The following is a 23026-nucleotide window of genomic DNA, read 5'->3' as shown; positions in this document are numbered from 1 at the left end:
TTGCAACCACAGCCAGCCTGAGGCAGGATCCTAGTTTTGAGAGACCAGTGGTGTGTTCCCAAAGGGGACTCCAATATTCCTGTGTCAGTCTTTTCCCAGTGCCCTTCCTGTGTGTAAATGAGGACCCTCTCCCAGAAGGAGCACGTGGATTCTGTGTTACGCATGACGCTGATCTGCGTACAGAGGGGCAACTTGGTGAGCTTTGTAAAACTCATGTTAAGCTTTAAAACAACTTGTCTGGCTTCTCCTGGCCTCTGAAAGAAACTGGTCTGAGTCATTTGTCAGCAATATCAATCTCATTTTGCCCTGGATAATCTGCTCATCATCTCCACCAACACAGCCACCTATGTTTAATGGCCATCCTGACATCTAGATCTTAATTAGCCAGCAAACTCCTTCTCAGCCTAATTGCTACTGGGGAAATACAGCTAGTCTTTGTAGAGCTTCTGGCTGAAAGATGGGAGTTGCTGATGCAGCAAAGAAAGCCCATGCTAGGTTTCATCACCCATTGCTTTTCCTGGGTTTAGGGCCCATTGTCACCATGTGCCTTTACTGCAGCTCTTCTGTTCGCTCTTCTGTTTGTTTCTCCCTTCTGCCACGTCCTGCCACCTTCCCCCTCCCCTTAGCCAGATAGTTCCCAGCACTGAGCGCATTCTCGAGCTGCAGCCAGACTGCATTCTCCCTCCTGTAGCGCAAGGCCCAGCTCTCTGTGCCGCTGGCTCTGCCTGGAGTCATCAGCTCTATCCGGAGCTGGTGAAAGCGATTGCAATTCCATTGGCTCAGGTGGAGCTCAGTCTGCTTACACCAGCTGAGAATGGGCCCTGCTGTTAAGTAAGGTATGTGACACATGTGCAGAGGGATGGGGTTTGGTTATTGAGAGAACCATCCTCCAGGAATGCTTGTGCTTCTCAGAGCATTGGCGTGGAGGCAGACCGAGCAATAGGCCTGGATGTTGGAAGGGGAGTGGGCTGGGGACATGTATAACTAGCCTGAGTCTTGGCTAAACATTGGACTGAATCCCCTACTGCTCTGTGGAAATTGCCTTGGGGATCTTTAAATTGCCTGTGAAACTAGCGATATCCTCATTTTAACATCTGTGAAGGCTAGGCCTCATTGCATAGCGGTTCAGCGCTTCATAGCATCCTTGCCCCCTTTGAATGAGGGGAGAGTTAGTCTGTTCCACAAGTAGAGAGCCCAAGGCACGGCGGTGAAGTTACTTGCCCAGCATCCCTGACCAAGCTGGGACTTGAGCTCCAATTACACTTCTCGGTGCAGTGTTTTCCTCGTAACTTTCCGCACTGCTGAGCGGCAACTGTGAACCTAGCACCTTGTGGGGAGCTCAGATCCCCATCTTTCTCTCCAAGACACGAGCGTGCTAGTGGGTGTAATACTTTCATCCAAGGCTTTCAAGGCATAACAAACTAGGCCTCTGATGCCCCATTGATGTAGGTAACTGTTGGCCTGAATTTACAGGTGAGGGAAACTGAGGCTCATCCTCATGCAATGAATCGGTGACACAGCCGGGCATAGAACCCCGATGCCCAATACCCCGCTCCCTCCTTCCCAGCTGAGCCAGAGTGCGGCTGATAGTTTACAGTGTCTTTTCTGCTCTCAGAAAGAATAAACCTTCAGCTGACTGTGGCTCTTTGATCAAAGGCTTTGAACTTTGAATCCCATTGAAGTTGCTTGCGGCTCCCAAGAACAGCTGAGGAATGTGACCCTGTTTGAGGCTGAGGCAATTATTCGCAAATCTTCTGTGGCTTTTGTTTCCCCTGCAGTATTCAACCTGTCTATGGAGCCCAGCATCCTCCTCTGGATCCCCGGCTCACCAAAAAGTAAGTGTTGCATCTCCCTGCCCCCCCTCACCCAGCTCTGTTTCCATTGGAGGGCTTGCTTTGCTGGGATGTTCTCTGTCCCTTCTTGGGCGGGGGCTCTCCAGAGTTCCCGTACTCCCTTGTAGCCAGGCACCAGTACGTCATCTGTTTGACTCTGACCCACGTTCCCAGTTGATGGCTGTTTGGCTTGTGTGAAATGAGCCCATGGCCTCACCTTAGTAGTAAGGAATCCGCATCATATAACTACTGTCACAGCCACCCCCTTTGGTGCTGTCAGCAGAAGAGACCAAGGATTCCTTGGGTGATGGTGACTGACCTCCCCATTTGCTCTTAGAGGGGATCCCTCCCAGGCAACAGGGAGGACCTCGGAACCACATCTCTGCTGCTTCCCCTGCTGTCTCTGCCCTGTGAGTGGGCAGCACTTCAGCCCCTAGGACTGTCAAGTCAGCACGTTTCCCCAGCACCGAAAGGGAGACTTTATCACCTGGCTTTGGCTCCTTATCACGGTGGACTTTGACTCTTGGAGCTTGAAGGTAGTGGGAGCGCTCTCCCTGTGTCTGAAATCATCAGCAGGCCAGTCTGGCCTGCAGTTGTATCCTGCGTGTGTGAGCACAGAGCTGCTCCTGTACCTCTCCCAGGGTTAAATTTATCCATTATTTTTCCTGTTCTTGTATGCGGCTGGGGCAGTTACAAGCCTAGGAGCGGCCTCATGCAGCCTGGAGCTCAATCAGTTCCTCTCCTTTGCCCGGCTGGGTAGAGTAGATAGACTTGAACACCTTCCTGATAGGAATGGTTAGCTGGTGCATTGGTCTTCCCTGTGTTGAGACTGTACCAGCTTTGTTCTGCCTTCCAGTGTTGTACTTGCCGTGGGGGTTGCTTGGAGGGATTTCATGCGTTCCTTAGTTCATGCCTAGGAAGGAGGGAGGAGATCGTACCATGGGATGAAGAGGCATTGCGGGGTATACCAAAGGGCAAAGGGAAGGAAGTATTTGGAAGGGGAAGGGATTGTACCATGGGAGGAAGAGAAGAGGGTACATGAATGGGCTTGTGGGAGGAATAAGGAGCTTGGGGTTGGCTCTTTCCGTGGCATTTACTCTCTGTCCCTGACTCCCAGCTTCATTAAGGAACATTCCAAGGGCAATGCGCTGCCCCTGAAGAATAAGAAGGCCTCTAGCTTTCACGAGTTTGCACGCAACACCAGTGATGCCTGGGACATCGGCGATGATGAAGACGAAGACTTCTCCTCCTCTTTCCAAACCCTGAACTCTAAAGTGGCCAAGGCCACGGCAGCCCAGGTGCTGGAGAACCACAGCAAGCTGCGTGTGAAACCCGAGCGGGCCCAGTCTGCTCTCAGCGAGATGCCAGCCAACTGCAAGGTCATCAAGTCCAGCAGCGAGGCCCAGCTGTCCAGATCACCTGGTAAGAGAGCCTCTCTCCAGAGGCGGTCACCAATCTATTGCTCATATGCTATCCTAGCTGTCTGCCTTTGAAGCTAGTGCCCACGTGCTGTATTGGTTGACTGTGGAATTCAGCCTCCAGCTACTAATTTCAAAGCTTTGGTTTGCCCAGGTGATCCTCCATTCTATTCCAGTGCTTCAAATCCAGGCCATCTGATTCAGCCTTGTCAGAGATGCTCTGCCTATGGCTCTTTGGAACCCAGTGTGCTGCTCTTGGAATCTCTGGGCCAAATTCAGACCTTTCCTAAGCGAATACAGCTCTGGTGGAGCTGCGCCCACTTGGAACAGGTCGGAATGGGATCCTTTGAGTCTGATGGGACGCTTTGCCTTGTTCCTAGCCTGATTGCCCAGCCGGAGCGCTGTACTTTGTGCACTAGATTAACTCCTCTGGCTTGAGTGTCTTGCCACATCAGTGCTGCATCCTGGTCTCATCCCAGGCATGTGACTGCTTTATCTGTCAGTGTCTGATCAGAGGCTGCAGGGTGACAGGACACTAGATGGGGAGGGCTCTGAGTTACTATAGAGAATTCTTTCCCAGGTGTCTGCCTTGTGGGTCTTGCCCACATGCTCAGGGTCTAACTGATCACCAGATTTGGGGTCAGGAAGGAATTTTCCTGCAGGTCAGATTGGCAGAAACCCTGTGGGGGTTTTGCCTTCCTCTGCAACATGGGGCATGGGTCACTTGTGGGTTTAAACTAGTGTAAATGGTGGATTCTCTGTAACTTGAAGTCTTTAAACCTTGATTTGAGGACTTCTGTAACTGAGAGGTTGGGGGTCTATTCCAGGAGTGGATTGGTAGGTTCCGTGGCCTGCGATACGCGGGAGGTCAGACTAGATCATGATGGTCCTTTCTGGCCTTAAAGTCTGAGGTTGTAAAAACGTGTCCTTCCGTGCTGCCAGTGGACCTAGAAACGCAGGAGGAGATACTCAGCATGTGAAAAGGAGCCGGCAGATGAGTCCAGCCACTAGGTGGCATCAGAGGCCATGTAATGGCTACATTTCTGTTCAAGCTCTGACTGCTTGGTAGGCTAAAGGAGGCAAGGTGGGGTAAACTTCAAGGTCGGTTTCCCTGGGACTCCCAAGCCCCCTCACGCTCTGAGGTGTGGTGGAGTGCTGGTCGAGCGGCAGGCAGGCATGCTGAATGCAAAAGGGGGGAAGGAAGGAAAGGACGAACATCAGGAGTGAGAGGAAAGGGTCCATCAGGAGGAAGTGATGGAAGAACAGCTGCAGGGAGCTGGCCTTGTTCCATCCTGGCTGATGGGATTGCAGCCAGGCCCTCCTGGCATCCCCTCCCTGCGCTGTGACTTCCTCAGGCTGGATCAGTGGTTCATGGTATGAAAGTGTGAGAGCCGCTACCGGAAAGCGGGGATGCCTGGCTCTCCAACAGTGGAAGTGTGGATGTGGTACAGGGTGGGGGAAAGCCAGTGAGCTGGTCATTGGGAATTATGGGAGACTTAGCAGTTCGGGGGGGGGGGGGGCAAACAATATAATTAGTGAAGAGAGAGCTGGACAAATGTGTGAGTGGGATTGTAGGGCTGGGTTGCTAGTGATGGCAGAGTGCAGGGCTTGGCAGCCCTGGGGTCTCCTTTTGGTTTGTCTTATGTTCCCAAAATCTCATGCTTCAGGGCGTCCATCACCTGCGGGGGTCAGGAAGGGAAGTTTTCCCCCAACGTATTCTGATTATTTTTTTTCTTTTGGTCTCCTTCCTGTGAAATACCAGATTTGGCCACAGCTGAAGATGGGGAGGGCCGGGTCTCTGAGGTGGCACCGATCATTGTCTGTTTTAGGTGCTTGGCTGGCTGGTTCTTAATCAAATGTTCAGGGTCTAACTGATCCTGTTAGGGGTTGAGAAGGGACTTTCCAGCAGGTCAGATCGGCAGTGACTGTGGGGGCGTTTTCACCTTCCTCTGCAGCATGTGAGGGCAAGTCACTTGCCAGGATTATCTGGGTATCTCTTGTGTATTCAATTCCCTGCCATTGCGGGGGCTTCGGGCACTGGTGCACTTCGGTCCCTCCTATTCTCTGCCTGTGGAATATAACAATCCAGTCTCCTGTGGGCTGAGACACTTCTGGCCTGAAACACTCCGCTTCTAAGGGTGGGGATCTCAGCAGGTGCCTGGGTGATTCTTTCTCAATAAACTTTTTTCAAGCATTTTCCAGTGACTAGAGAGCAGCTTGACCCTGGGGGGACTCTCCTTTGTTTGGGAGCTCCTGAGATACTTCCATTCCTTCTGAGGATACCAAAGCACTTGTACAAATGTAAGGGAATGAATTCTGAGGGAGGGATTTATCCCCATTATGCAGGTGGGGAAACTAAGGCATGGATTAGTAGGAGAATGAGGAGTAGAACCTAGATCTCCTGACCCCACTTCTGTGCTTTAGCTGCTACTGCACGCGGCCATCCCCCCCAGCCCCTGCTCACAGCATGTCTGAACCCTCTTCCAGAGGATGCCTGCATGCGGAACGCCCTGCACAAACAGCAGTCCCTCCCACTCAGACCCATCATTCCACTCGTCGCCCGCATCTCTGACCAGAATGCGTCGGGGGCTCCCCCAATGACAGTGCGGGAGAAAACACGCCTGGAGAAGTTCCGGCAGCTCCTCTCCAGCCACAACACGGACCTGGGTGAGTGTGGGGCTAGGTGGAAAGGTGGGTGGGTCACGAGGGCACTTCTGTGCCAGTCAGATGTGGGACAGTGCCACTGGGGTGATGGATGGGATTGCTGAGGGTCTCTGGGTCTATTGGAGGCTGGTTCGGCTGGGCTGGGCTGGTCTCCTGTTGATGATATCAACGAGCATGCTTGTTCTGCATCTGTGTCCCAGGCATCAGAGACATGGAGCCTTCCTGGGGGCTCAGCGTATCCGGAGCCTGCAGGAGCAGACTGGGGTTTCCTCTCCTTTTAGGTGTAGCTCTACCTAGCCGGGGACCTCATTCGGGACGCGCCTGGGATCTAATCCATTGACACCACTGTCCATTTGCAGATGAGCTGAGGAAATGCAGCTGGCCTGGCGTGCCCAGGGAGGTCCGGCCCGTGACATGGCGACTCCTGTCGGTGAGTGCCGACCGCTGTGGTCCGGGGTTCCTGGGGAAAGGCTGAGCAGCCTCGCATGGAGCCGGGTGCAGCAACACCTGGCACGACGCCTTCAAATCTGCCCTGGTGCCACAATCAACGGGCGCATGAGGGTGATGGCAGCCCAGAGGCCCACGGGGGGATGTGTGCACAGAAGGGCGAGCAAACGAACATGCCTCGGGCTTGCTAAACGTGAATGCTCCTGTGTGCATTGAACTAGGTCCGATCAGCTCAGTGCATGGCCCCGGGGCAGATCCATGTATGACCATCTAGACACGGGACTGCCCAGTTCCATGGTGGGACGTGACCTTGAGTATGGAGCCGTTCCTTATGTATAAATTGCCCTTTCCTGTGCAGGCCACACTATATGCTACCCAGCAAAGAATCCAAACTCTGCTTTGCAGGACACCTTAAAGGTGTATGGCAGAACGGAATGGAGAGCCCTGCCCTGAGGAGCCTGCGTTCTCGCCTGGGCAAATAGGATTCCAGGTGCAGAGCTCCTCCGTGCGGGAGGCTCATTGGAATAAATGGGCTTTAGGGAGGGGGGTCACTTACCAGCTGGAGAATGGGAGGCTGATCTGACTGTTAGGAGGAGAAAGCACAAGAACGTGAGGAGGAGACAAAGGCACCTAAGGAGCGAGGGGTCTAGGGTCAGATGACAAGGGGAGAGCCTCAAGGCTTGAACTCCCAGATGGGTGGAGGGCAGGGACCTCAGCAAGGTGACGTGGTCGTACTTAGCTCCAGCTCCAGCAACCAGCAGCAGGGTCTGAGAGCGTCACTAGCATGCCACTGAGGTGTGCACTGGTGCATGTGAATGCAGATGGTGCGCAGAGCGGTGACCCCACCAACCACATCGAATGGCCTTGGGCCAAGCCCGTAAGAGGAATCTGCAAAGATTTTTTTTTTGTTGTTGCCTGTCTCATTCGCTGCTCCTTTGTGATCTAAAATGGCCTAATTTTTCCAGCAGAGAGAGCCTCCCTGCTTGGCGGCTTCCCTCTTTTTAATGGACTCTCTAGCACAGAATAGTTTGTCACACTCGGCACCGCAGTATGTGAGCACCTTCCAGCACTTCCTTGAGCTGCACGGCTAACATCTGTCATGCTTAAAAATTCCTCCCCGCAGTCACACAGGTTTTGGAGTCGGGTGGGATGTCTCAATGCTGCCAGTTCTCCAATCCGCTGCGGAGTCCTGCAGCAAACCCGGGGAAGTGGAGATCTGAAATTCCTGACCTTCAAACCCCCCGCTTTCTGAGGTCACTGATGGACGCCCTGAAATGGGCACACCCGTGCAGTGGGGATCAGCGCAGTCAGTAACAAAAGCCATGTTAAAATACAGTGAAGGCTAGTTTGGCCTCGGTGTTAAAGCTGACAAGTTCTCCCTCAGCGGAGCTCTCATCTTCTGTATGCTACAGGTTTCATTTTCAGCCCCTTTCCTCACCAGACCTCGCAGGCTCTAGCTAACACACTGGTGCTATCCAGCACCTTCATGCACCTCATGATCTGTACGCCCATGTCAGTGTGGTCTTGCCTCCCGCTTGGAGTGGAGTCCTACCTGCCGCTTCGCACACCCGTTCGGTATCTTCCTGTAGCTTTAGAGAGCGCTGTCTTCAGCTATTCGTGTGGAAACAAGCAATCAGATCTCATGCAGCGGGGTGTTGGCAGGTTGCCCTGGGGTCAGGCAGGAAGGATATCAGACATGTGCTGGGAGCACTGAAGCCCTGGAGAATTCCCCTCCTCCAAGCTTTGCATGCAGGCTGGAAGCGCTTCCTGGACAAACTGCTGCTTGGCAGGATTGCAGGGGACTGACCGTGGCTGGGGCAGGAGGGAGAGGGGAAGGGGACCTACTGTGACAGGCTGCTTTCTGCCGCAGGGCTATCTCCCTGCGAACAAGGAGCGGAGGAAGCTGACCTTGCAGCGCAAGCGGGAGGAGTATTTCGGCTTCATCGAGCAGTATTACGATTCCAGGAATGAAGAGCATCATCAGGACACCTACCGGCAGGTACAGGCCTTGCTGCTGCTGCTCCTCCTCCTCCTTTGGGTCCCTGCACCCAAGGGTGAGGCCCTCCTGCCGGCCAGCCTCCCACTCTCCGTCCCCTTCTCCCCACCCCCCACCGTATGACACTTCCCTTCTTCCCCGTTCTGCCTCTTGTGCTTGCCGCTGCTCTCTGGCCTGCATAGGATCACAGCAGCTAAAGCTGGGGCAACCCGTACAAGGTGGAGCCCCATCTCCCCCAGTGAGGGCAGGGTGTTGTGCCCCATCCTGCCTTGTTAGCGGCTGTATCAGATGCATCAGTGGTTCTCATCGGCTGGATTTGCCACCCGTGCACCGATTGCTAGCCCTTCTAGCTGCTCCCCCTTCTTCCCCAGAATTGAGCGGTGGGGGCTAGAGTTTAGACACTTCTCTCAGCAAGGTCTGTCCCTGGGGGTGGCTGAGGGATTCGGCCTCTTCTCTCCATCAGCGCCTCGAATCGTAGCTCCCTCTCCTCCCCACGAGGTCAGTGTGTCTAACCCGCTCTGCCTCTCTCCTTTTTCAGATCCACATCGACATTCCCAGGACAAACCCTCTCATCCCACTCTTCCAGCAGCCGCTAGTCCAGGAGGTGAGGCGGGACAAGTCTCTCTAGCTTCCCTGCAGTGGGGCAGGCCAAGTCCTGCTGGTGACCATGGGCTTCTAGTGGGAGACTCTTCCGTTCCACCCAGGGCACCAGGCCCATCTGGCTTTGGGGCGTGCTCCTAGGGGCACCTATTCTGTGCTGAGAGGGCCATTCCAATGGAGCCCGGTGGAGTTAATCTAGTCATCTGGATTTGGGGACTTGCCTCCACCCAGGGCAGGCCTCCCCCCTTTCTAATATGCGGCTTAGGATCAGCCTTACCTACATCTGTTTGTAGGGGGATGTTGGATGTAAATGTAGCCACCCCACCATTCAGGCACCAGCACCCCATGGGAAGGGGGATCTTGCACAAGGCTGGGTGTTTCCTCTGGGTAGTACTGGGGGGGTGGGGAGGAGGTGTTGGCGTCCCAACCGAGATTGGGACTCCCTTGTGCTTAGTGCTGTACAAGCACACAGTAAATGACGGTGCCTGCCCGAGAGAGCCTACCATGAAAATAGAGAAGACAAAGGGGGAAACTGAGGCAGAGAGGGGAAGTGATTTGCTGGCAGTCTCTTATGTTCCAATCCAGCGCTCTATCCATCTGACCACAAACAGCTGTGCCATACTAACAGCTAGGTGTTCTGGCTGTTGGATGGCACATCCAGTCCCTTTTACCGTGTGGCAAGAGTGTGTTTGGTGTGGGCTCTTCTTTTGAAGGAACAAAACCATGATTGGGCTCTGTCATGCTTTGAAAGAAACCTAGGCTAACCTGAGCCAGGCCCCTGGGATTCTAGAATAAGGGTGTGCTGGTGGAGGGTTATAGGAGTAATACTATATTGGTACAGTTCTGCGGGTAAATGTCCCAGCGTAGACCAGTCCTAACGTGTCCTACAACTTATCGGGGAAGTTCCTTTAGCCTTTAAAATAGGTCTCCAAAAGATTTGCTCTAGGGACTCTGGCCAGGAGCTCCAATTATGAAGGGCACAGATAGATATAGTTGGCTAAAGGTAACTCAGAGTTGGTCAAAAATCTGAAGTGCTCTTTGAAACCAGCCCAAGGCCATCGTGCCAGAGTAGGCTACATTAAAGCCTGGCCATCAAAGTTGGATGTGCAAGCCTTTCCCTGGTGGGAGCAGGCATGAGACACCCAAGGTTTAGCGGGATTGCTAGGATGTACAAGCAGCTTGATAAGATTGAACTGATCTGCACTTAGGGCAGAGTTCTTGGTCTGCCAGTTTCCTGAGAGGACTCACTAGTGTATGTTGTAGGAGGAACTCAAGGACTTAGGAAGAGCTCTGCCAGGGCACTGGGAACCTGACATCTCTCTCCCCACTAGAGACTCAGATCACAGGCTATTGACATGCTAGAAGAGGGCATGGGATTCTGGAGCCTAGGCCAGGGATACTTCGGGAGTCAGTCACAGCATGCTCTGTAACTCTCCAGGAAATCAGAAAAGCCCTTGGGTGCCCGACTTGTAGAACTACTTTGGGGGTCATAACAAGGATGTGCTACTGCAGTAAAGAGACACCCTAGCCTGGCTTCTAACTTGGATGCTCCACAGCTGGGAACTGGCTTAGCTGGGAGCTGTCTAACAGTGGTCAGGCTTGTGTGCAGGCAAATGTCTTGGGTGACCCACTCTGGCAATTTTTAGCAGTCAGACAGCTCTGGTAATACCGTGAAAACTCTCCCTGGCCTTTGGAAGGGCCTGACACCACATCTAGGGCTGCATCTGGATCTTAGAAACTCAGGCGCCATGTTCACTCACCAAGGAAGCCTAATGCTGAGGTTTGGGGAGGTATGGGCTGGGCTGAGAGCGGGAGCTGTGCTTCATATACACCCCAGGGAGTCCTGGTTCTTTAGCTTGCTTACTTTTTATCCTATCAGTGTTGCTGCTAGGAATGGCTCTGCCAAACCATGATCTTCCCCACTGCCCCCTCGCCCGTCCCATCTGTCTATTATGCATGCTTCTCTGCCTCTCCTCTGGGCCTGGCTAACACAGGTGTCTGGCTTTCCTCCTTGCTTTTCATAGATCTTTGAAAGAATCCTGTTTATCTGGGCCATCCGACACCCAGCCAGTGGCTACGTCCAGGGAATTAATGACCTGGTCACTCCATTCTTTGTCGTGTTCCTCTCCGAACATGTTGGTAAGTGACATCTGACGCTCAGAACGTGCAATTGCCTCTTGAGGTGGTGCTGCTGCAGTGGTTCTGAATTGTTAGGCTCAGACAAGCTAATCCTGCTGGAGAGGATCTCTTTGCTATTCAGCTGCTGCACAAAGCTAGAGCTGCACCTTAACCTTCCTGCCACTTTTCTCCTCCTTTTGGATTGGCTTTAGCCACCTAGCATACAGGGCTCGGCAGAGGCGAAAGTGCCAAGGGTGTATTTACATTTGAATGCTCTTAATCCGGCTGTAGTTTTCCACATAGTGGAGCCTTTTATTCGTTTTGAGGCTTTGCTTTAAACCCATAACTGAATTTTTCTTGCTCTTCTGGCTGGAATTCCCGAGCTGGCACTCACTCAGCGCCTGAGCACGTGAGCTATAAAGGGACCCTGTTTAAATTAAAAAATTAAAATTAAAATAAGATTGGTGCTCTGTGTTACTAATGCAGCCACAGCTGATTCAACTGGAGAGCTTTTAAAACATGAATTGACTTCTCCCACTTCTGCTCTTCTGGTTTTGTTTGTTTTTGTGGTTTTTTTGGTGGGGGTTTTTTAAGTTTTCACCTTGTTAGCTGGTCAGTTTCACTACTGTGTCTGGTCTGCGCTTGAAGTGCCAGTTCTCTAGTCTCTGCTGTCTTGTTTGGGTTCACTGCATTGCAGGAGAATGTTTAAAGTCAAACTGCTCCTTGCCCCACAAAAGCTTTTGTGGCTGCTTTTTAAACATAGGGGTTTAGAAAACCTTATTAGAAACGGGATGGCTAGTCTGTCATGAGGTTAAGCGTATCTTCAAACTCACATGAAGGGCCTGATACAAAGTACCCTGAAGTCAATGGAAAGACTCCCTCTGACTTCGCGGGGCTTTGGATCAGTCCCTGCAAGCCTACACTGAGTTGACAGTGTTTGATTCAAAGGGCCTGATCCTGTGAGGGGCTGAGTCCTTTCAAGGCCCTGCTGCGGTCCTACGCCCTCTGAGTATATTGCATGTACCTGCAGCATTGTGTCATGCCTGTGGATAGCATCTGAATCAGAGTGGTAGCGGAGGGGACCTGGCCGGGGTAGTTACTGGAAGATGGCGCTCGACCATCAGAGCAGTAACCTCTCATACTCCCCACTTGCTTTCACACCTCTGCAGACATCTGGAGGGGGGGTGTTCTTTGCAAGTGGATGAGCCAGCAATGGACAGTCTCCTCTAGTGGTGAATCTGGCAGGTGGCTTGAAAGGAAAAGGATTGAGGTAGTCTGTTGTGTTCATTTTGATGGAGTAAATGGTCTCCGGAGCCCTATTGTAAGGAATGCGATTGCTAACTTCTGAGGACTACAGCCATGGGAAGGAAGCAACTAGATGATCTAGTCCTTTGTCAGTCCCCAACCAGTGCAAGATTGTCTCTTCATAGCTAAGTTTGGCAGAATTCGATTAAGTTTGGTGGATAAGATCAATGTTCATTTTAAGCATTTTTTTTCAATTTATTTTAAATGTTCCCAGTTGTGGGAAACTTTGGGGTTGGGAGATCAGGCAGTGGAGAGGGAATTAGACAATAATGTAATGACCATAGATACTGAGATCCAAACAGTTAATGCTTTATAACCATTAAAACATAAATGTCAACATCACGGATCAAAATATACGAAGGAAATGGCCTTAAATCAAACTCTACTAAATTCTCAGCTGCATTTTCCCATCTGTAAACTTTGATTATTGCTGAGAAGATTTTTTCATTGGTTTAGATGTGTACGATGAAATTGACAGATTATTTACTGATAAAAAGCTCATTTTCCAAACCTGTTTGTCCAAGCTGGTGTTCCGTTACGGTGCTCCCATCTCTTACCCTAGGGCCTGTACCTCAGCCGAACAGATCCCCTTGGGAAGAGCTTTCTCTTTCACTTCATCCCATTATTCCTACCCACCATGGACCATCTGAAACCCCCCATTCAGCTCCTTTTCCTACTCAGACAACTGCCTGCCCCACCACATCCCCTGTGTGGCTGGCTCTTAGAAGTCACTCGGTATGTGCAGCCTAAAAGAACCGCTTTTTCTCCTCGCATCCTAGTCTACTGCAAGTTCATGTAGTTGGCTGCCCACCACCCTCTCCAGATCTCTGACTTGCACGCTTTCCAAACGCCTCCCTCCCCTGACAGCAGAGCCTGCAGCCAGCTGAGTCAGCAGGACCAAAGCAGCTCCCCGGGTGGTATCGGGAAATAACTGTTCAGCACAAGTCCAAGCTGACAGCAGAGCCTTTTACTGTTAGACTTACTAGTTTCTCCTTTAGCATCCGCCCCCCCAGTGATAAATGAGCCCAGCTTGGAAGGTCACTGGGACTCGTTAACCTTCCTCATGCCTGGGCAGGTATTGTATTCCAAGCCAACACAGCAGCGCTTTCATACAGGTCAGTTACAACCTCTCCTCTTAACTGATCGGCTGGTCAATACGTGTCTCCGGCTGATCGGCTTCTCGGTCGCAATCAGTAAAAGGGCCAGGCCAAGAGTTAAAACAAGCAGCAGCCAGAACCATCTCTCCAAGAGGCTTGTCTGGGCTCAGACCAACTGGTAGGAAGGAGTGGGAGGGGAGGTCCTGGGAGAAGCCGTGCATGGACGTTATGGTTACGTGACATCATAAAAGACACAGGGAGGGCACTGTCTACTCCCTCAATGGCTTCAGGATCAAAAGTGCTCCGTTCACAAGCTTAAAGCCAGCAGCTTCCCTCCTCTGAGGCTGTCACTAGCAGTAAACGCTCTGCAGTCATAACTTGGCTCACTTCGTTAGTGGTTAGAACAGGGAGTCAGGAGACCCAGTTCCCTGTGTGGCCTTCGCTGGTCACTCACTGCGGGGCTTTCCTCCCATCTATGAAATAGGGAGCTACTGCAGGAACACGGCTTGGGCGAAAGGCTCTGTCAGCGCGCGGTGGGGGGGTCTGCTGCCAGGCTTGACACTTGTCCCGCTGTGGTATGAACAGACCAGGGAGTAAGAAGATGCTGTTTTGACAAGGCACTAGCCAATAGCTACCCTCAAAGTTTTTTACATGTGATCGAAAGAAACCCCTCCACTAGGGGCTCGGGCCTTCTTAGCCCGGGGTTGTTTCGGAAGCCATGCCCTGGTTGGGGGTCCCAGTTCTGTAACACCCGGCGCTGCCTGGGGAATGAGCAGCTGCTGAATGTGGGAGACTCTGGGGGCGAAGCTGTCATGACTGGTAGTGGAATCTGGAGCCTGGCCTCTCTTGATGGCTGGCTCTCCTCCAGGCCAGGCTGGGAATGACCTCAGTTTCTGCTCTCTTCTGGCTGTCACCTTACTAACAGGAGCTGCTGGGTCTCGGTCCAGTTCCCAGCCAACAGGGACTGTTAAAACCTCCCTCCCATGGGCTCTTCTGGCAGTAGGGAGGCTAATGCTTGGATTGGCCGGAGATGGAACTCCGCTCCCTTCCAGCAGCCATCAAGCTTGCTCCAGGGTGATTCGTGCTGACACAGTGCTGTGGCGGATGCTACTGCTGTCTCTGTGGTACAGGACTTGGGTCTCCTTGGGCCGTAGCTCTGGTCCCTTTCATCGGTGCTTAAAGGAAATAGAAGTTGGGGGGGTGGGTTTTCTCATAGTGTAGTCACTCGACGCACTGTCTGCTGAGAGGTATATTTGGCTGCAGTGCTCCGGCCACATGTGCCTGTCCTGGGTGATGGCCTCTCAGGTCAATCGAGGGCAGGTTAGTCTTTTACTTCCTGCCTGGGGAGCTTCTTGGGGGTCAGTTCCCCGATGCCATTTCCTGCTGCCTGTTTCCTTCCCAGTGAGGTGGTGTTGGGTTGGAGAACAGCCCTGTCTCTGCATTTGCTTTCTGCTGAAGGTCATCTTGTCTCCCTTGCCCCACTCCCCCCCTTGCTCACAGCTTTGAGATCTTTAGTACGTGGGTTGCAGCTGAGTCCCTCAGTCCCATCCTTGTCTCCACAGCGGTGAGTCGGTTTGTGTGTTCCCAAGATGTTCTGTGGCAGCCTGCTGCACCAAATGCAACTGCCTCAGCGAGCTGGCAGAGCCCTCGGACGCCTTGGGCCTCCGCCAGCAACAGATCTATCTCTGGAGCGACTGCTGCTCCCATCCGATCAATGGCTGCAGCTGAAGAGTGCTGAGCGCTGCTTGTTTCAGCTGGTGCCTTGAGACAGACGCACTTGTGGGAGGCGTCAAGGCTGCAGAAGCAGCAGCAGCTGTGCCTGCTGTCTTGTGTCCTGTAGGTGGGGCAGGCGTGGGCGGCTGAGTGGTCAATCAGGAGACGCCAGATGGCTCATTCCAGCGCAGGTGGCTGCACATGGCCCAGGAAGGAGGCAAGGATATGGCACATATAATTCCCAGGAATCACTGCTGCTCATCTTGTGCTCGTCGAGCTCCTCTCTCAGCACTTTACACACTGTGCCTTGGCCTCCCTGCAGCCACCTCTGTGTGAAATGCAGCCTCAGTTTACTAGCCCATAGCAAACCGACCTGAGTTAGGGCAGGCAGGGGAGAGTACAGGGGGTCAGGGGCATTGGGGTTGAATGTTCCTGCTCTTACAGAGAACGTCATGGGCTGCTTAACAACCCAAGCACTGTGCTTACCCCACAACGACCTCCTAGGGAAGGACGATTTCTACAGCCGCCAGGGTTGCCTTTCTTTCAGAGAAGCAGCAGGGTAGGGTAATGGGACTAGGGATCCATATGGCTCCTTTAAATCCGAAGGAGGTTGCAAAGGTGACTCTCTCCTTGTTGGCTGGAGCCGGTACTGGCCAGGGCACTGTACCAGCACTGCCTACTGCTCCCACTAGTTTCTGTTGTTAGGTCGATGTTTATATTTAATAACTGTAAGTTTCTAGCTTCTGGCAGTTGCTAAAGGAACCTGTCAGTTCTGTGTATTTTGTTTCTTTTCCAAGTCTTCAAATAAGAACAATCCCTCTGGACTGCCCCTGTACATCCCAGTTAGTGTTAACTCTGAAGCCTACTGATGGTAATTAGGACATTACCTATTTCACAGCAGCTAATAGAGAACTATCCAGCTACTGTGAGTGGTGCTTGTACAGAGTCCTGAGTGGCCCCTGGACCTGACTGTCAGTGTTGGCATTAGACTCAACTAGCCAAATGCTGACATAGCAGCATGCATGTTTCAGGCTGGGCCCTTTTATCCTACGCTTGCCAAGCCAGGAGTCTGCCTTTGACCAAGCCATTAGAAAAGTCATTCTACCATCAGCGTACACATGTCCAATCCCTAGCAGAGCTGTGCACCAAGGAACAGGTGTAAATATCCAGCAAGCTGCTGCCCCCGGCCCATAATACAGAGACAGCAACCTATCCCACAGTTGGGATGCCGCGATTAGAATTGGAATGATCCATCCCTTAATGGGAACGGAGATGGGTCAAAGTTCACAGGAAGGTGCTGGGGCTGGTGGTCTGGAATTCTGGGGTTCGTCAGTTTCATCAGCTACCCAACCAGATCAGAGCCAGGTGTTGACTAGCCAGGTTCTTTATGCGGGGCCTTTTTAATGATCCTGTAGAACAACTGTTTGTGCTGATGGTTTATCCTGGCTTCTGTTTGCCAGGATAGTTGGCTCGTGCCTCCTGTCTGATTGTGCCACTTGCCTCTGAACCAGTCAGCAGGGGATCTGTGCTGTGAGTGGCAGTTCTGAAGGATGGAGCGGGACGTGTGCCGCAGGCTCTCTTCCTCTACCAGCATTGCCCCAAGCTTGGTACGGCACAGCCAGGCGTGGTGCAAGCTTCCCTAGCCCACTTGCGTTTACTGTCCTGGCTTTCCAGAGCTCCTGGCCTTGGAGGTTTCTTGCCCTGCAGGGGGAAGTCCATTGAATAATACTGAGTTCCTGTACAGAGATACTGCCTCCCTGCAAGACCAACACTGATATATGAACTGCGCCCTCAGTCTTGCGCCTTAATTTGCCCCTCCCCTTCTGATCTGTGATCCACCACTTCTCCCCTTTTGTCCTTTGTACGCTAACCTTCCTCCTTCATTTTGATGTTCTTACCAGTCCTTGGTCTGAGCTGAACTGGAAGCACCCCAGGGCAGAGACTTTCTCTTTTTTTTTTTTTTTTTGTCTGCAAAGCATCAGACGCTCCCAGGGTACTGTAGAAATAAAAATACAAACATACAGAGAGCTCACGGCTGAGTCAGTGAGCTGCAGCCACCTCTAGGGGGGGAAGTAGCCGGTGTTGGCGTACAGCAACTCTGCCCGAGTCTAGCTTGGGACAAGAAGCAAAGAATGCTGTACCCGACTGAAATTGAAGGTGGCAGAATCCAGCTGGGCGCTCCAATTGTGAGCAGTGCCATGAGATGTTCCGTGGCCATTGCTGGTCAGGACTGGGTTGGAACCTGGCATCTGAAAGATGGTGTCTTTCAGCAGCCTGATGTTCCCTCCCCTAGTTTCAAGGTGAACCAACTGCCAGCATGCCAGAATTAGGAGCATCACTTCCACAGCTTGTAGGTGTGTGGTGGAGGTCTCCCTCCGGATGTGTAATCATCTGCTCTGGACCGATGTGGGGGAGTCACGAAGGAAAGATGCTAAGTTTTAAAATACTAACACAATCCTTTGGGTCTCTGAATCGCTGGAGAGGGGGAAGGGGGAAGGGGGAAGACATATTAAAACAATCCCAGTGCTTATGAAAACTACCCAGAGCCAGAGAACCTGCTTCCTACTAATCATGTTGTTAGATGATAAGCAGAAATTAACAAAGGATTAAATATGAGTCTGTCAGTTATAAACCTCAGCTTTGGGGTTGGTTCCAGGCCAAACTGCCCCAGGTAGAGACATGAGCCATGGCGGCTGCTGGGTGAACCTGAAACTAACTTCTTAAGCTAGTTAGGGGTCAGGATCCCCTAGGGTGAGTCACCGACAGCTTTTTTAGCACAAGCGAAGCGCCAAGGAAGGGGACAGAACAACCCCCCTTCCCGAAGCTGGGCTGGGCTAAGTGGGGCACAGGCAGTTCTTTCATTCGAATTCTCATTTCCCCTCCTCTTCCACTGATTCCTAAGCAGCAGTAAATAAAGAATTTCAGGGCCAGGGTGGGTTTGAGAAATGAATTTCCTCATCTTCTTGTTATTAATTAGCATTACAGTAGCCTCTATTGGCCGCATTGGGCTAGACACAGGACAGATGCAGGCAGCCTCTGCCCTAAAGAGCTTACAATCTAGATAAGACCGAGTGAGTGGAGAAACTGAGGCACAGAAAGGCACAGCGACTTGCCCAGACCCAGCAATGGGACTCAGGTCTCCTGATGCTGTCTGGTGCCCTATCCACTAGGTCACACTGCCCTTCTCCCAATGTCCTGACTTCAAGCACCAGGTGCTGGGTGAGAGTCCCGTTGTGCTCTTGCCTTGTGCAGGGCAGTCTCTGGATTGTCCCTGGAGCAGCACTGCCTTGTGTGTAAGGCAGCGTCGTCTCGCTGTGCTGCTCACGACTTCTCGTCACGCACTGATCTGAGTTTGAAACTCTCCTCCCGCCCCTTCCCAGTGGCTCACGGACCTGTTAAAAATGACGAGCTGCCTTTCACGCTCTGCATACCCTTCAAGGACTGAACCCACAGCGGCGTTTGCCTGCTGTGATCCTAATTAGCTGGATTTGGAAAAACTAGTCTGTGAAAATCTTGAGTCCCCCCCATGCGTCCCCCCAATGCCCAGAAGAGAATCTTCCATGCTGCCCCTGTAATGCACAAGGCTGGTTGCAGGTACTGGAGCTCTCCTTTCACGTTTTGCACGGGGAGGGGCAGAGGGAAGGGGTGCTTTTGGAGCTGCACAGCAGAGGTGCCGCTGTCAGTTCGTCAGAGCTAATTGCTCCGAGCCAGATTTAACTTTCAGACCTTTGCGGGCCTGATCACGAGCCTCCCCAAAAATCCCCTAGCTGTGCTGACCAAGCGTCTGTCAGAGACTCCAGCAGCCGCCTCTCAGTGCCTCGCTGCCATTCCCTGTCAGCTGGTGTTGTCATGCTTAGGGCCCCGCTGCTCTCTCCATTCCCTTGCTGCTGCGAGGCCAGCGGGCTTCCCGTGCAATCTGCTCTGCTGCGGTGGAGGGCTGTCACAGGCGATTGGAAGGGGAGATGTGAAAGGGAAAGGTGAATCCGGTTCCTCCACTAACTGGAAATGGGCATCAGTGATTTAAGCTCTCAGCCTGCACCCAATTCGCTGCACGTCTCTAGGACTTTCCCTCTGAGGAGCCCGTTAGACAGGAAGGGTGGGAGAATGCAGTGCCCTTTCAGTTTCAAGGGGAGTTGGGCACCTACCATTCATTATGTCTGTTGTGGCGACGTGCAGGACCCCATTGCGCTAGGCGCTGTACAAACCTAGAACAAAAAGACGGCCTTGCCCCAAGGAGCTGATAATCCTCGTCCCTTATTTTCATTGGGGCCTGATTTTCAGAAGTGCTCTGCACCTGCAGCGCCAGTGGTGATCGAGGGGAGACGCAGGTGCTTCTGCATCTCTGGAAGTGGGGCCCCGAGTCTCCTGCCAGCCCTGCGAGGTAGGGAGGTATGAGCCCTGTTTTACAGACAGGGACACTGAGGCAGAGAAGGGTGTGATTGTCTGTGGCAGCCCCAGAAATAGAAGCCAGCTCTCTCTGGCTTTAACCACCAGACCATGCTTCCTGCAGCACCGTTTATTCCAAACATCACTGAACTGCAGCTGTCTCTGGGGTGGAGAGAAGCAGCAGTGGGGGGAGGAGAAAGGTTGCCTACAGCTGCCGGGATAAACCCTGGTCGTGAGATCTTAAAGGATGGAACTGCAATGGGTGGGGAGCTGATGAGCCAACTTCTCAGATGCGTGTTTAAACGTCCCTCATGATGGCCTAACCATTGCGCCATCTGGATCAGGATTCTCTCTTACACGTGCTTTTAGAGGAAGGTTCAAGAAACCGCACCTGAGGCAGCTGTGGGATAATCCCTCTCTTCTCCCCTGCCCTTGTTAGGTTTCCTCCTAGTAACTAGAGATTGGCTTATACCCTGAGCATGAGGTTCATGAAATCTGCATGTCTAGCTCCCAGGCGTTTGGGCAAGTTCCAAGTTCAGGATCTACATTTCTCTAATGTAGCCTAGATCAGCGTCTCTGCTCTTAGACAAGCATCACTTGCCCAGGAAGGGCTGGGGGAGCGATACCAGTGATGTGTAGCATTCCGATTACTCAACCCTCCCTTTCTCACGGGGCCTCCATCTTACCTTGATGCGGAATCAGACCACAGCCTTTTCTGCCCTGAGAACGGCCGGGTCTAAGGCTAGAAATGCAGAGAAGAGAAGCTTATGCAGAGTATAGAAGTCCGCGGGACGTGCTGCTCCCACCCCAGGCCCAAAAGAGATCCGTATTTATGATGCAGCTGGTGCTGGAGCAGCTGATCAGCTGCCTCTCCTGCTGGGAGCAGGGCTTCTCATCCCAGCAGAGCGGCTGGTTTCAGAACGAGCTGGCGTTAGAGATGCTCATGTTAGTTCCAAGGCCAATATTGATTTTTTTATCCAGTAGCCTTTTATACTGGCCTCTCCAAACCCTGGGCTGCGCTCTGGAGGGACTTGTGAATTGCAGCCGGGGTCTCCGCTTCCCGGCAAGGGAGTGGGGGGTGGAACTGGAAGTCCCAAATCACGGATTCTAATGCTGTTTGCGACACGCTGGGTGACTGTGGGCAAGTCACTTAATTTCTCCCTGCCTCCATTTGCCCATTAGTAGCCGGAGGGGTCGTGAGGCTTCCCGGTTTCCTAGGGGCACAGGGTGACTTGTGGGAAAAGCCCCTTGGAGCTGCTCAGATTAAAGGAGCTATAGAGGGGCACAGCACACCATTGTCTTCATCAGTACTTGTGTTGACTGAAGGAGCAACTGGCTTTGGGCACTGCAGGGGGGGAGACTAGGCTGCACAGATGTCATTGACTATTCCCACTCCCCATCTGCCTGGAAGCAGGAGCATGTACCGGGCAAGGGAGTGATCTGAGGGCAGGGCAGTGGACGGAATGACTCGGCTGCTCCCTGGAGTAAGAGCCCATCCCACCCTGCAGGGCATTTTGGGATACTGATGAGGGGAGATGCTAGAAGGGAAAGGGTCACCAGAGGAGGTACCTTGGCAGCATTCAGGTCTCAAGTGGTTCCTGTTACGTATGCCATTTGGGGCCATTGGCAGGCTGGCTCTGTAGCCAAGCATGGTGCATCTCGTTGGGCCTTCTCCATAAAACCATGAACGATAGCTGTGCAGACACAGAACCAAACTGAGCAGAAGTCAGGCCTACAGGAAGTAGACTGTGAGAGCCGGGCATGTCCCTCCTGTAGGAACGACATTGTGCCTGGTGCCTGAATGAATCCTCCATAAATCCAACACGCACTTTCTGCAGGCGAGCAGTGGGGTGGTGGTTGTCAGGCCTAGGCAGAAGACTGGGATCTGCGGGCTGTGGTCGTACACAAGTCCTGCCTCTTGGTGTTCTGTGCAGACTGGAAATGAGGGGGTACATTTTTAACAGTGAGGGTAATTAACCAGGGGAACAGCATACCAAGGGTCGTGGTGAATTCTCCAGCACTGGTGATTTTTAAATCAAGATTGAATATTTTTTTTAAACAGATCTGCTCTAATTCAAACAAATATTTAGGGGCAGTTCTCTGGCCTGTGTTACACAGGGAGGTCCAACTAGATCACAATGATTCCTTCTGGCCCTGGAATCTATGAAACTTCAGCCAAATGGCAGGTTTCCCCTGCGGAGACAGGATAACTTGGGTTGTGATCTCCTCAGACAATCGAAGCAGCATCAGGCTTGACTGCTCCCAGTCAAACCCATGTTCTGCCACGTGGTCGCTGGTGACCCAGTAGATGGCGCTGTTCCCTTTATGGTATGTTACCCTCTTCCAGATACAATCAAGGCCCTGATTGCTTTGCATCATTAAAGACCCGTGTATCTCAGCCAAATTCCAGTTCAGGCAATTAAATTCCATGTACCTGAAATCTCCCCTGCCATGACAGCAGTCTTCTCTCCTTTCTGCCCTGTGGTGCTGCTTCCTGTTAAACAGCTGCTGCCCTCCACCTCAGAGGTGGCTGCATGTCACTGGTGGGTGAACTGATTTGGGGTGTGAAGCTGTTTGGTGTGAAAGGCACTCTAACTTTAACAAAGCTTTTGCTACAAAGAGGCAGAAGCAGCAGTGTCATTGGGTCCCTCCCTTCCTGAATTGCCTCCATAGGGCTTGCTGTCGGTTCTGCATGCCAGAGCTGCTGACTTTCCTCTGGGCTCGAGCTCTCCACCCCTTTAACCTGCCTTCAGAGAACTAGATCAGTTGCTCAGTAGCTGTTAACTCTGCGTGAGGCTCGAGTGGCTTGTCGTTATCTTTCTGGTGGCTGTATGAGGTGGGCAACGTTTAGCCTCCCACTCAGTCCTAACAGCAAAACCAGCCCATCAGGAGCACTTTCTCCACTAGCTGTCAGATCTATTAGCAGGACACTCACCACTGAACACAGAGAGCTGGCATGCTGGTAATTTCTCTGCTGCCTTTAAAGCTCTGGGGTTTCTGCCTTGGCAATCAGTGTAGTAGGAAGGAGCCCAAGGAGAAACTGCTGCAAGCAGCCTCTGGAGGAACCAAGCCCAGATCAAATATGCAATCAAGGGAGCCCCTTCTCTGCCTTTGCAAAGGAACACAAGGCTTTGCATGGCTGGTGGCATTTTCCTCTTCCCTATCTGAATCCCAGGCTTTAGACCTATGCTGTGCGCTTCTCTTGGGGCATCTCTCTCAGCTTGGATTAGGGCATGATCCCCCTGCCTTCACAAAGGGAGTTGCTGTGTGACCATCCTGCCATCCCCATGGCCTCCAGGGATGAATTAAGATTATAAATGGGGCAAACTCCCCCACCCCCCAAAATACCCCATTGGACAGGCTTTTCCTCCCAGCCTGGTCTCCTTGATCTTCCCCACCCAGCTTCCAGATAAACTGTTTCTATGATCCAAGGAGATGGCTGGTCCTCTT

At 52.4% G+C, this 23026-nt stretch overlaps 1 protein-coding gene across 3 annotated transcripts in view; it reads left to right on the top strand.

The window, feature by feature from the left end:
• The window catches only part of TBC1D22B (TBC1 domain family member 22B), a 36253-nt gene that overhangs the window by 4150 nt on the left and 9077 nt on the right, over positions 1-23026 (top strand). For 2 of the 3 annotated variants that reach the window (XM_074936410.1, XM_074936412.1), the window contains exons 2-8: positions 1779-1835; positions 2950-3254; positions 5738-5917; positions 6274-6344; positions 8232-8360; positions 8896-8961; positions 10982-11096. In XM_074936410.1, coding sequence (XP_074792511.1) covers positions 1779-1835; positions 2950-3254; positions 5738-5917; positions 6274-6344; positions 8232-8360; positions 8896-8961; positions 10982-11096 — 923 coding nt within the window. The remainder of the gene's footprint in view (positions 1-1778; positions 1836-2949; positions 3255-5737; positions 5918-6273; positions 6345-8231; positions 8361-8895; positions 8962-10981; positions 11097-23026) is intronic. The other variant, XM_074936411.1, reaches the window with a different exon arrangement.

Source organism: Natator depressus, chromosome 21, assembly GCF_965152275.1.
Source record: "Natator depressus isolate rNatDep1 chromosome 21, rNatDep2.hap1, whole genome shotgun sequence".
NCBI lineage: Eukaryota > Metazoa > Chordata > Testudines > Cheloniidae > Natator > Natator depressus.
This window is presented reverse-complemented; position numbering and strand designations above follow the sequence as displayed.